We start from the raw sequence: 14,048 nt of genomic DNA, 5'->3' as shown, positions 1-14,048 counted from the left end.
AGAATGACCTTGAGTGGAGTCACGTACTTGTGAACGATGTGTGTAGGGTTAAAGGTACCTTTGACTGTATACAAACACTCCCCTTTTCCACTCAAGTCACTCTCCCCGCCTATCCTAAGTAACCTATTAAGAATTACACAACAAGAGATGTGGACGGCTTGAACGCCACGAACACACTGAAGCCAACACGAGATCGAGCGACGTCATATCCGTCACAGACTACTATTTCCAACACTAAACGGCGATAATAGAACTGATCGGTATTCGGTGTTTAAATATTGAATTAAATAGAGTGGAAATCTATTCTGTAATTATGAATATTTTGGGAAATAGGTAATTGTTATTCAATGATTATATTTGAGGTTTTTTTCATTATATGTATTTAGTGAATATGACACGTGAGCGCTGTATGAGACGCTCGACCCTCGGACCACTTATTCTAGATGATGTCACTTAACTTTTAAAATCTAAAATGATTTTATATAATATCACTATGACTACAATGGGTGAAAATAAACTCGGTTTTAAATATTGTAATAACTTAATTAAATAAAAAAGTTATAGACACAAAATTAAGTCACCTGGGTGTAAAAATACCGTTGTAGCTTATAAGGGTTAAAAAGGAGATTAGGAGAAAATTATTGAACCATACTCATACACATTACATGGGAAATGCAAATATAAGATAAAATTAACTCTTTTTGTTACAGATATAATAAAAAATATTATTATTTTATAAAATATCTTTATTGTTACAATTTATTAAAGACTACTAAGTTAACATTAATAATAACAGTTAAAATAAATTAGCGTTAAAATAAACAGTGATTTTTAATAACAAAAACGTGGGAAAATTATATTAAGCGTAAGTCCTGGTTTCGATTTAAAAATTATGATTTTATTGTTTTCATAGTTGCATTGTATATTTTGACATTCATTAATTTCTGACAACTGTAGTTTTCACATAATAGTAATTGGTGTATGCTGTGAGATAACCTAAGTTAGCTGTGCAAAAACGAGTATTTTAATGTAAATTATTAACATGTCATTGTATCAGTTGTTGGTTGTCTTAATAAAAATAAAAAAATAAATAAAATTCTTAGTGCAAACCTACTACAGAGTGACAATTTGTTCCTATCCAAAACTTGCTAATGTTTGTAACTTAAATGAACATTTATAAATTAAAACGACAACTTGAATTGTCGGAAGTTTCAAGTTTACGGAGCGAGAAACTCGTATTTAATTTAGCGTTCCCGAGATGACAGTTCGGTACAACTTCCAAATGTAGTTAGAGTTTATTTTCTCGATTTCAGTTCCCATGTTTCCCTTACAGCTGTTTTTATTCGTTGACTTATTTTTTAGTTCCGGCATCCATTGAGTTTACTGTAGTACTTACTAGAGAAGACATAGCTACCGTCTTTAACGAAAACTCCTTTTAGCAGACTCAGAAGTGATTAAGAAAAGTAATGTCGAACAAAGGTCACAACATTTGTCAGGACAACTTAATCAACAAATCAAACTGTAACCAAAATAAGACCCTACAATGGCAAATAATGACCTTGAGTGAAGTCACGCACTTGTAAACGTTGTGTGTAGGATTAAAGGATCCTTTGACTGTTAACAAACACTCCCCTTTTCCACTCAAGTCACTCACCCCGCCTATCCCAAGTAACCTATAGAGAATTCAAAAACAAGAGATGTGGACGGCTCGAACATCACGAGCACACTGAAGCCGCCCGTACCGCAAGTTGTTTCAATGCGGCGATAACACTCCCAAAAGAGATTGGGATTTGGTGTTAAGATCCATTATGTTGGATTGCGCTTAGGATGATAATGCTTGACATTGTAACAATCTTCATCAGATTATTCTCATCGATCTCTTCATCGATATTAGTTCAAGCAGAACCTCACGGCTTCAATTCAATCAATTCATTCATAATTTTTCCATTTCCGTGGGAATACGCGAATAAAATATAGCCTTTGCTACTCCCTGATAATGGTGAAACAATTTTTTTAAGTAGGTTTGAGTTTATTCGTTATATACAAAAATACAAATCTATCTTCTCTTAATAAGTTAATACAATTTATTACATATTTTATACTATGTATTTTATATAATATTATTTTATATTTTTAAGCGCTTACAGTTTTTGCAATAAATTGCATAGGACGTGCTCAATTATATATTATAAGCAACGATTCGTGTGAGAAATAGTTAGTAATTCACTAAATGATGTACATAATATCCTAGTATTTATTAAATCCATAATATAATATTTTAAACCGATACATATTGAAGCTCAATCAAACAACAGATTGTTAGTATCTAAGAGTATTTCAACGTACGTTAAATTGTATTTGAATGTAATAATGGTTACTTATTTATAATAATAAAAGAACAATAAAATGAAACATAAAAATTAAATAAGCAAATTAAGAGTTTTTCAGAACACAAAACTGCGTATTCGTAACGCCAGCTCAAAAATAATGGAATTATCCGGAATTTTTAATGTTTTACTTTGAAGTTTTACGAATTTATTACATTGTTAATTAGTTAAATTTTAATTTTCTAGTCGATACAAAACTATTTTTTATATAAATAAATACATATTTCAAAACTAATAAAACTACTAGTAAAACTAAAATAAGATCTAAGTACATCTTCTGGTACCAGGGCATCATAAACGCTGGAGAGCGTAGATGTCTCGCTCCTTTCGTCTTCACAACTTGTTCCGCCCAGTGAACTAGTTCTGTAGCAGGTGGCACGGTTCTATCGTGGTATATTGCGGATAGCTCTTTCACTCTAGTTGTATAACTGGAATAAAATGATTGAATTATCATTCATGATCCGCTCATCCGCCTTAGGTAGGTACTAAACAATAACAAAACTTGTAATATTTAAAATTGCGATTTAGCGTTCCGGTAAGCTGTCGCGTAGAAACAGAAAGGGGTGTGGATTTTTCATTCTCCTCTTAACAAGTTAGCCCGCTGCCATCTTAGATTTCATCATCATTTACCATTGGGTGAGATTACAGTCAAAAGTAACTTGTAAATAATAAAAAAAAAATAGGCTGATAAAAAGCCAAATAATATAATCCAAATTGTATTATTTTTTTTTGTGTGGTAGAATAACAGAATACTGATAAATTCCATCGAACATCTATGACAAATGCCATATATAAGGTATAAAACTTTAAAATTAATAGTGTTATGGAGAATCCTATTACTAGAGACATAGGGTTCGTAATCGCTCGCCTTTTTGAGTTGTTTACTTCTTCGAGTTGTTTTGATCGCTATCTATTGTTATTGTTTGATTTGGCGAACTCCGTGGAATAAACAACACGCGTGTAGGCGTGCCCAGAAAGATCTGGAAGGTCTGAGTTAACTTCGAAACGGAGTGAAGTGAACATTAAGTGATACAAGCGATACAAGTGTAAGTGAACTCGGCTACGATTTTGGACTACGATTTGCTTAGGTTTGGAAGTGTATATTGATACTTGGTTTAAGGAGTGAAATAAAGTCTTATACTACCACCAGGTGTTTAATTCCAAATCCTCGAACCCTAGTTCGTAACAATAGTAAATTGCTTAATTTTATTGCCATTTGTTTATTAATATGTAAACTAACTTTTAAAACCTTTGGAACTGGATAGAGTTTTATAAAACCCAAGTTGAATCTCGATTTTTAGGACAGGACTAGTTTTAGATGATTTTAATAACAATGCAACGTCTATATTTCTAGTTAATTTACATATTCTGCAATTTTCTATTGAAAAAATTGGTCAGGATTTACTTACCTTGGGTTATCAAGTACATTTCTAATAGCCTTTTCTATGTCCGCAGCTAACGAATAAGATAAATCGACTCTTTGAGCGAATCCTTTTTTAACAGCTCTTCCTACGTTTACGAATTGATCGGCAAAAACTGGTATTCCAATTATGGGTACTCCAAAATGCACCGTCTCAGTGGTCGAGAGTAGACCTCCATGTGTGATAAATAATATACAGTTCTTATGTGCTGAAAAATTTATATTAAATTATTAATATAATTAATAGAATTGTTTAATGTAATAAATTGTTCTATTTTTTTATTTACTAAAACCCTGTATGTGACTTTTTACAGCTTTTTTTTACTAAGCTACAGTCTACTACCAGACCAAATGTGCTTAATGATTATGTACACCGAATTCTTATTTTTGCCATTATCATTAACATCTGATATAGTCAGGGATGCGTAGAACATTTTGTACAAATGACAAGTTAATTTTTCGTGAGTGAGCTTCATCTTGATGAGACAATCAACTTTTTTATTTACGAAAATTCTTGATTTTGGTAGCTAACTAAGTTACCAGGAAATTTGTGAGCGTCGGAACGAGATGATGTACCATACAATTTGTAGGACATTGAGGATGTTACGTGATATTAGGTCGGAGTATGCCCGACTAGTTTCGAACCCATACGGGGCCCTTAGTTATGAGCTGGTTCTTGCATCGCGGCACGCGCAGCTGCTCGCATCGCGCGCTGGGAGAGGGATCAGTGGTGGGGAGTGAAGGTTCTTTTACACTCTGCGACGGTTCATTAATGTCATCTTCTTGAACGCCGACGAACGATCGTGGCACGATGCAAGAACTAGCTCATGACTAAGGGCCCCGTATGGGTTCGAAACTATTCGGGCATACTCCGACCTAATACCACGTGAGTTTTAGCCGTGTGTCATAATCAATTAAGATGACTTTCATTTTTATGTACAATAGAGAAATAGAGATACGCGACAGCGTAATAGCCCAATTCGAGCGAACGCCAGATAGTATCAATATTTACCTAAAATACTTTGTTGTGGAGCCCACTGAACAATATGCACATTATTGGGTCGGTTGGGTAAATCCTCTTCGAATTTCCATAAGACAATCTGTTTTAATTTGCCAAACATTTTTAAGAGACTTTGTTTGACTTCGTCTGGGAAATGTTTGCTTCTCAAATTAGAGCCCATACTGAAATATATTACGCCATCCTTGGAGTTGTCCATAAGTGTCTGTAGATCCTAAAATATAAATAAATAACAAGTTAAAATCAAAACCATTACACGGTTCCTTGAAGCTGTGAAATAAAACTTATAAGTTAAAAAAGATAACGAACGTCTATGCTTCAGAAAACGTCTAGCTGTGTTTAAACACACTTAAGGAAACTGATTTATTAAGCACTAGCGGAAGCCCGCGACTTCGGCCGCGTGAAAATGTAATTTCAAGTCCTATTTCACCACTTTAGAGTTTGAATTTTAAAAATTTTTGAATCCCATTATATTTCGTATTTTTTTTATGATTTATGAACAAATTTTTTAAACAGTAACTCTAAAAATGAAGGACATTCCATTAAAAACTTTCAACCCCTATATCACCCCCTTTTCATTTATTTTTCGCAATAAAAAGTATTATTTGGCCTTCTCCGTATTATGGTCTTAAACCGTGCCAAGTTTCACTTGAATTCATTTAGTAGTTTCAGCGTGATGCTCGAATAACAAAAAAACACGGCCAGACAGACAGACAAAAATCGAAAAAAAAATATTTTTATAGTGTATAATGCAGTATCGATTATATAATGCCCCCCAACAAAAATTTTCAAAATATCTTCAATGTACAGAATGTATAGAATTCGTATTATAGATTCTAGATGGCGCTGGCTTCCTTTATGCCACGCTAACGTTGGTTGTTACAAATGTTCAAATCTCAAATTGCAAAGAAACGTATAGAAATCGACCAGTTTTATTATGTGTATAGATATAGATGTTAAATAAATACATAAATATTAGTGAGCTAAATAAAAATAAAATTAAGGTGTTAATTTAAATCTAATACTTGTTTTTACGTACCTCAGGTAATGGTTTTATGTTAGGTTTGATATGATATCCTCCTATAGTGATAACGTTAGCTGGCAATCTTATAGGAGTATTCATCGATAGATGGGAGTTACACAACATTAAAGAAGCATTGTACCTCAGTTCTTCAAATGGAGGCACAGTGTTATATCTGTCTCGAATAAAAGGTACAAAATACTCATTGTATACATCACGTTCAAGTCCAGAAAGCCAACTGTAACAAAAAAATTACATAAGAATGAATTAAAAAAAAATGGTTACTTTATATACCGTAGATGCGGATGCGTGACGAATGCCAGCATATCTCTATAACCAGTTTAAAGCTTAAAAAATAGTTATATGCTAGACCCTTTGTGACTAGGTGCTGTGTAGATACTATTTTTTTTTGGCTGGTAGGAGGCTTTGGCCGTGGCTAGTTACCACCCTACCAAACAAAGACGTACCGCCAAGCGATTTAGCGTTCCGATGCGATGTCATGTGGAAACCGAAAGGAGTGTGGATTTTCATCCTCCTCCTAACAAGTTAGCCCGCTTCCATCCTAGATTACATCATCGCTTACCATCAGGTGAGATTGTAGTCAAGGGCTAACTTGTAAAGAATAAAAAAAAATATTTAAGGCGCATCCCGCAACCGGGACGAAATATACGGTAGGAATTTATTGAGTAAATAATACAATAAGGAACTTAAGCTAATTTAAAGTTATCCTAATAAATAAACAAATCAAACCCAGCCAGGCTGATCTTTTGCGTAAAAAATTAGCCAGCCCTTTTTTCACCGGCCGAGGCAACTAATCGCGGTGAAATGATTCTTTTCATAAATATAAAACTTGAATCACTCTATATATTGCTGGAAATAACATTTAAAATCCGTTGCATAGTTTAAAAGATCTAAGCGAATATCCAGTGAAAGCGACTTGATTTTATACTATGTATTGATAATGATGATGATGAAATTACTTACAATGTTTGGGCAAGCCTACCCACGATTTGTGTATAAAGTTCGACGACTCGTTGTCTAAATGTCAGAGGAGGAATACTGTCAGCTGTCAACATGTCGGTAGAATAAGCAGGATTGGGGATCTCATCTATTAATTGCATCACCATCCAATGTGGTTCTATTGAGGAAAACCAAATTAATGGGCAGTTAAAAACTCCTGCAAATCTGAAAAATAATATTTAGTTATAAAGTGTATTACATCTTAGTCCTGTTTACCGAGATACAGATAGTATTTGTTTGGCTAAAGTATAAGCTAAAATTCCTATAAAAATATTATGTACTTGATTATAATTTTGTTAATCCACTAACGCAGAACTGCAATTCCGTCCGCGGAAAACTTACTACCTACTTTAGCTAATACTATACTTACAACTAATCGACGTGAAATTCAATACGTGTGGTAGGAGCATGCTGACATACTATTAGCCTTAATAAAATGAGGTAGATATGGCTATTACAGGCACACGTTCTATGAGGTAAAATGCTATTACACGCAGGTTTATTTAACACTGTCTGTTAAATTAAATAGGTGAATATTTAATCTTGTAATTTATATTTAATCTTGTAATTATGGTCTAAGATCCAGCATTAGAAATAATTACTCTCATCTGTTTTTTATTAGTCATAAGAAAAAATGATAATATTTTACAGTGACATGTTGCAACTAGATATAGTTAAGTAGATAGTTAAATTGCAGCCAAACACATTTTTCATACAAAATCCAGGAAACCATTAATTAGATCGAAGGCAACTGAAAACAGTTAAATTAGCATAAAATTAGCTTGCATTTGACGTGTAAGACGACTCAATGACAGATGAGGGTGTATGAACAACATTATTGAACTGTTTATATCTGGCAACCCCACAGTTGCAGTGTGAAAGCAAGCAACCTTAACGTTTTTAATTCTGTTGGGAATATTGTTTAAACTAGTGAACGTTTTTTTTTAAATTAACCAATGAGGGAAGTATATTAAATAAATTTATTTAACACTATCCGGTCGCAATTTTACTTCTTCTTCTTCTGATAGTGCCATATCCTATCGGAAGTCAGCAATCATTAAGGCTAATTACACTTTGTTCACTGCTGTCCGAAAGAGTGATTTGGTACTCATACTAAGCCATTGGCGTAAGTTCTTTAGTCAAGATGTACGTCTACGACCTGGCCCTCGTTTCCCCTTTATCTTTCCCTGGATAATAAGCTGAAGCAGGTCATATTTGGAGTTTCGCATTTAACTAGGCAATCTATTTACAACCTGTCAATGTGAATAATTCCTATTATTTCTTATCCCAAATAAACAACAGATTAGGTAATAAATTTCTTATGCCGGATCTTGTACTATAAATTTCGTTTACCCGACATATACTTCGTTGTACATCCATTCAGCTATCACAGCGTCAAATCGTTGGTTTTCATCAGCCAAGAGTTTGCGGACATTCGAGTTCCCCAACGTAGCTCTGCTGATTTCCAACATCAGTGGTGCAAACGTCATGAAATTATTAGTAGTAACTGTTCCATCCATAAAAGACTTTAAATTGAATGTGGCGTCTGAAAACACAATTAACTTGATAAGTTAATAAGCCACGATCGCATAAGTTTCAAAGAAGTAGTGATTTATGAAGATTTTACCTATAGGGAAATTCCTTATATGATCGCTAGTGTCGATAATAGTTACTCTAGGTGATACTTTTTCTGGTGTAAACGCTGTAATATACGTGACCTGTAAAAATGTATTTAGGTATCAGTGGCGAAGGATGGAATATAGATGAAAGTAAGCCGTTCCAGAGAGAAGAAAATTCATTTTAGTGATACAAACTCCAGTTCCCATATATCTAGCAGTGCATTTTAAGAAATTAAATATCACTAGTCTCAAACGGTGAATGACAAACACGAGGAATGAGGAATCCTGCATACCTGTGAATTATCTCAATTCTCTACGTGTGTGAAGTCTGCCAATCCGCATTTGGCCAGCGTGGTGGACTAAGGTCTAACCCCTCTCATTCTGAGAGGAGAGTCGTGTTCACAGTGAGCCGAATATGGGTTGTCAAAGATGATAAGGCTGAAAGTTTGAAAAACCGATGTACGTTGGGCTCCCAAGGTGCTGGAATAGTGACCCCGCACCAAAAAGCGCAGCGTTGATCGAACCAAAAGAGTCGCTGGATGCTGACGGTTCGGGACCGTGTTGTTTGGAAATTCATGCAAGAGGCGTCCAGCAGTGGACGTCCATCGGCTGTTAATGATGATGGTGATGACCAGCGTCTAAAAGCGCTCTCCCTAAGTAATAGTTAACTTAATATTGTTCACCTCATGTCCAGCGTCGGCCAAGTATTCGACCAGAGCATCTCCCAATATTGAATGACTTTTAGATGGTATCGGACTCACTACCAGGTATTTGTAGGCACTTATTTCACAGAGTGTAAGAATGACTACAACCAACCATAGAGCCTTTTTAATCATTTTCTGTAAATAAGCATAATTTAGTCGCATTTTATATGCCCGTGGATTTCTGTATGTTTCAGAATACTATTTTGCTTTTATCCAATCTTGAAGCTTTTTAAAAATTAAAAAAGTAATAGCCTCGCTTTTAACTATAAAAATTACAGTCCATAATATATACGACGTCTCAGACGAAAGTATAAACGTGAAAGTAAAAGTGACTTAATTTTAATAGATTCAAAATTATCCTTTATTGAATTAGTAGAATAAGTATTTAGATCCCTATTTAAAAATAACACCTTACTCGTACCTGTGTTACACTCTTTAACTAATAACTATTATTTTAATATACGTAAAAACATAAATTTTTATAGACACGATTCCGCTGCTCAATTTTTCGTGTCGTAATGATAAAGTAGACGATAAGCGGTTATATTTTACATGCACGATTATAATCTTCCTTGACTTGTGATATTCATTTTTGTCTATATATATTAAAATATTAATGTGGAAATGTCTGTTTGAACATCCTACACGAAAATAATAAAAAAAATTCAACCTGTTTCTGTTTTGTATATATGGTGTTACTAAATGAATTTTCATAAGGCTTACATTTCAAATAGTAATATTTTTCAACACAACTTTGAGTTACATAATGCATTGTGATTGGATGTCAGTAATAGTTATGGTAATTGACCATAACATAATATACTCACATTTTTCGACAGATTTGGAACACGTATAATAACACAAATAATTTGATGCATTGCCAGTACTATCCATCGTACGAGTATGGTGGCAACTTAAATTAATTAATTAATTTATTTATTATTTGGACCACCAACAAAATTATATGTATACAGAAGTAAAAAACTTAATAAATAGGGTATAGAAACACATATAACTTTACTTAAAGGTAGTCACATCATGCATAAAGTGTAGGTCGTACTAACAATTAAAAATTAAGTGTTAAAAAAAAGTTAAAAAATTAATTAACATAAATTTACACAAATTAAAAACAGAGAAAGAGAAAAAAAAAATAATAAAAAAATAAATAATGTATGTAGTAAATTAATTCAATGTTATGTGTAATTAATTCAAGTAATTTGTTGTTGTTTACAATTGAAAAAAATCTTCGTACTGAAGTACGTAAATGAAGATTTTCAAGTTGCTGCTGAGTGTGGTCGGTGAAATATGTAAATTGTTATGAAACTATCATTATCATGATAATCATCATCATCATCATCATCATCATCATCATCATCATCATCATCATCATCATCATGATCATGATCCATCATCATCAACATACTAATAATTAAACAGATAATATACTTAACGCATAAAATGAAATACTTCTCAGAAGAAATTTTAATAAATTAGAAGCAGTTCACAGGTTTTTTACACGTGTGACAGGTACAGGGAGAAAAATAATTTTCACTCAAAAAATAAATTTCTAGCAAGCGAAGTCGCGGGTATACTAGGAAATGGTTAACGTACCATTATCGTTTTACTGCATCTAAAAATAGATATTTTCTAACACAATACTACCGCATAGGATTCTCTCCCAAAACTTGCTATATCATTCTGAAGAGGCATTTTCGGTGTATGATGACATGTAGCTTTAGGTAACTAGGTAGCATAGGAGACCATGATCACTTAACGAGGCGTGGAAGTAATCAAAATAGAATAGAAAAAAAAATTAGTTAGCTCAATACATAACTAGAAAATAACTTTAAATTAATTAATAGTTATTTTTTAAATTTACTTACCATTTAACAAATTTTTCGCGCAAGCAAGATTTGAGATTCGCGCGCTTTTTAACCGAATTCAAATAACAGAGGAGGTTCTCAATTCTTTCTCAAAGACGACCGATTTGAAAAATTCTCATTTTATTGAGGAACCCCTCAACGGTTTATAGTAGCTACCTTGTGATCGGGCTTAATCAATTTGTATTCATGAGGACTTTGCACCAAGATGGGTTGCGAATGTCTGATGATAAAGAAAAGAAACAGTTAATGAAACTCCTCATCGGTTTATAGTAGCTACCTTGTGATTGGGCTTGAATATTTTGTTTTTTTGAGAACTTTCCACCTAGATGGGCTGTGACTGTCATTAGGTCTGTCTGATGATGAAGTTGAAGACGACGGTACCAATAGCCTACCACGCTGGCCCAAAACGGATTAGCAGACTTCACACACGTTAAAATTTAAAAACAATTCTCAGGTATGCAAGTTTCCTCACAATGTTCCTTCACCGTTTGAGACACGTGATATTTAATTTCTTTTAAACTGCACAGAACTGAAAAGTTGGAGGTGCATGCCAAGGACCGGATTCGAACCTACGCCCTTTCTTTGTGTTTTAATTAAAGCCATTTCTGAAAGAACCACAGAAATTTTTTAATTACAGCTTGAATTAAACATCACTGGCTTGGCACCGCCTTCAAACTGATTAGAAGGTAGAACATAGGTAAGATGTTATTTTTACCCGACTGCAAGAAGGGTTATGTTTTTCGCGCTTATCTTGTATGTATGTATGTAATATTCTTTATTTCCTCATATCTTCCAAACCACTGAACGGATTTACGTAATTAGGATATCGTTAGATTTGTCTGAATAACCCAAGTGTTCTTAGATAGGTGAAACTAAAAAAAATAACAAGACGACTGTGAGACGCTATAGACTCGAGGTGAAAATTTTTTTTTGTAAGAGCTTTTTGTGAGGATTCTAAAATGGTATATCATGGCCATGTTTAAAAAAAACTACAATTAGAAAAACGTTATTTATTAGTTGTCTATACAAAAAAATTTAATAAAAAAAATTGAACCGACTTCAAAAATGTATAACATACTGCCTAAACTAAAAAGCGAAAAATAACATCATACTAAGTTCTATATATCATATTATGTTCTAACTGATGATCAGTTTGAAGGCGGTGCTAAGCCGGTGCCGTGTTAAGCCACTTAACTTTAATTAAGCCGTTTCTGAAAGAACACTGAAAAACCTAATATTTTATGATATTCTTACATGGCATGCATTAAAATACATCATCGGGCTAGCACCGCCTTCAAACTGATCATCAGTTAGAACATAATATGATATATAGAACTTAGTATGATGTTATTTTTCGCTTTTTAGTTTAGGCAGTATGTTATACATTTTTGAAGTCGATTCAATTTTTTTTATTAATTTTTTTTATTTTTTCATTTTTAGTGAAATCATGCTATTATATATATTGATCTAGCACCAAAGGTATGTTGCTATGAGTCGTGATAAAACATTGTGTAGAAAAGCGTCGTCTGACTTAGATTCAAACAAATTAATGAGTTGGTCAAACGACGAAAGATCATTACCTACTTAGGATGACTTGATTACGCAACTTCAATTCCGTCTTAAATTGATGCACCGTCATCAGAAGTAAGCTTAACTGTCCTTTACTTCTTCACCATACATCTAATGACAGTCACAAGACGTGGAAAGTTTTCATCGATACAAATAAATGAAGACCAATCACAAGGTAGCTATTGTAAACCATTAAAGAGTAAACTAATAAATAAATCCGAAATTAACCATACCACCATATTGTAACTAAAAAGTGTGAAATAAATAAATTAACTAAAGAAATAAAAAAAACCCGACTGCATAAAGTATAAAAAAACTGAAAAGAAAAAAAACAAGCTCAGTCCAGAAGTGTAGAAAACAATTAGAAAACAGTCGGGACTTTAGATATTGGTATGATTTTCTTCTACAATATTTAATAGGTCCCGACTGTTTTCTAATTGCTGAGTTGGAAGTCGGTTGAATTTTTTTTATTAAAATTTGTCTGTCTGTCTCTCTGTTTGTCCGGGCTAATCTCTGGGACCTTCCCTGGAGGATAGGTTATTCAGCAACAGAAAGGATATTTTGCACACCTTTTAGCTATCAACCTAACTTACCTTATTCTTATCAGATGTGTTGGTTGAGTTATTCTTGACGACCTCCGTGGCGCAGTGGTATGCGCGGTGGATTTACAAGACGGAGGTCCTGGGTTCGATCCCCGGCTGGCCAGACTGAGATTTTCTTTATTTGTCCAGGTCTGGCTGGTGGGAGGCTTTGGCCGTGGCTAGTTACCACCCTACCGGCAAAGACGTACCGCCAAGCGATTTAGCGTTCCGGTACGATGCCGTGTAGAAACCAAAAGGGGTGTGGATTTTCATCCTCCTCCTAACATGTTAGCCCGCTTCCATCTTAGACTGCATCATCACTTACCATCAGGTGAGATTGCAGTCAAGGGCTAACTTGTAAAGAATAAAAAAAAAAAAAAAAAATTTTTTTGGTTGCCTAATTGTACCCATCAATATTAAGGGCCCAAACTTAGGGAAGTACTTTAACAACGTAGGTTTCCTCTTGTGTTCATCTGCTGCGCTCGAGTAACTGCATAGTGACCCCTTTTAGGCTCCCCTACTATTTGCTAGTCAACGCTCTTTTACCAAAGGATATAACGATAAATTAATTGGGCATTTGACAAAACTTCTCCATTGTGTATAATAGAAAGAGGTAATGTTTGTGGTATTGTTGGGGTATTCTCTGGATCTACTTAACCGATTTCGAAAACTCTTTTACCACTAGAAAGCAACGTTATTTGTGAGTGGCATAGGCTATTTTTTATTACATATTCTAATGGGAACGAGAACTATGCGTGTAAAACCGCGCGTATCTAATATTATAAAACTGCGTTGTGATTACGCAGCTTCTGGTACATTCTACTCG

General features: G+C 34.0%; 1 protein-coding gene across 1 annotated transcript; it reads right to left on the bottom strand.

Moving 5' to 3' along the window:
* Window positions 1–627: 627 nt before the first annotated feature.
* LOC112049416 (UDP-glucosyltransferase 2-like) lies at window positions 628–9,321 on the bottom strand. Its single transcript, XM_024087289.2, has 9 exons — window positions 9,169–9,321; window positions 8,494–8,584; window positions 8,220–8,412; window positions 6,831–7,031; window positions 5,865–6,084; window positions 4,820–5,039; window positions 3,797–4,016; window positions 2,620–2,815; window positions 628–744 (listed from the first exon to the last, which is right to left on the bottom strand). The coding sequence occupies exons 1-9, from the start codon at window positions 9,319–9,321 to the stop codon at window positions 628–630; spliced, it is 1,611 nt and encodes a 536-aa protein (XP_023943057.2).
* Window positions 9,322–14,048: the final 4,727 nt, after the last annotated feature.

The sequence above is a fragment of the Bicyclus anynana genome, chromosome 22 (genome assembly GCF_947172395.1).
Source record: "Bicyclus anynana chromosome 22, ilBicAnyn1.1, whole genome shotgun sequence".
NCBI classification, from domain to species: domain Eukaryota; kingdom Metazoa; phylum Arthropoda; class Insecta; order Lepidoptera; family Nymphalidae; genus Bicyclus; species Bicyclus anynana.
The sequence above is the reverse complement of the archived record's forward strand: the minus strand, read 5'-3'. Positions and strand labels throughout refer to the sequence as shown.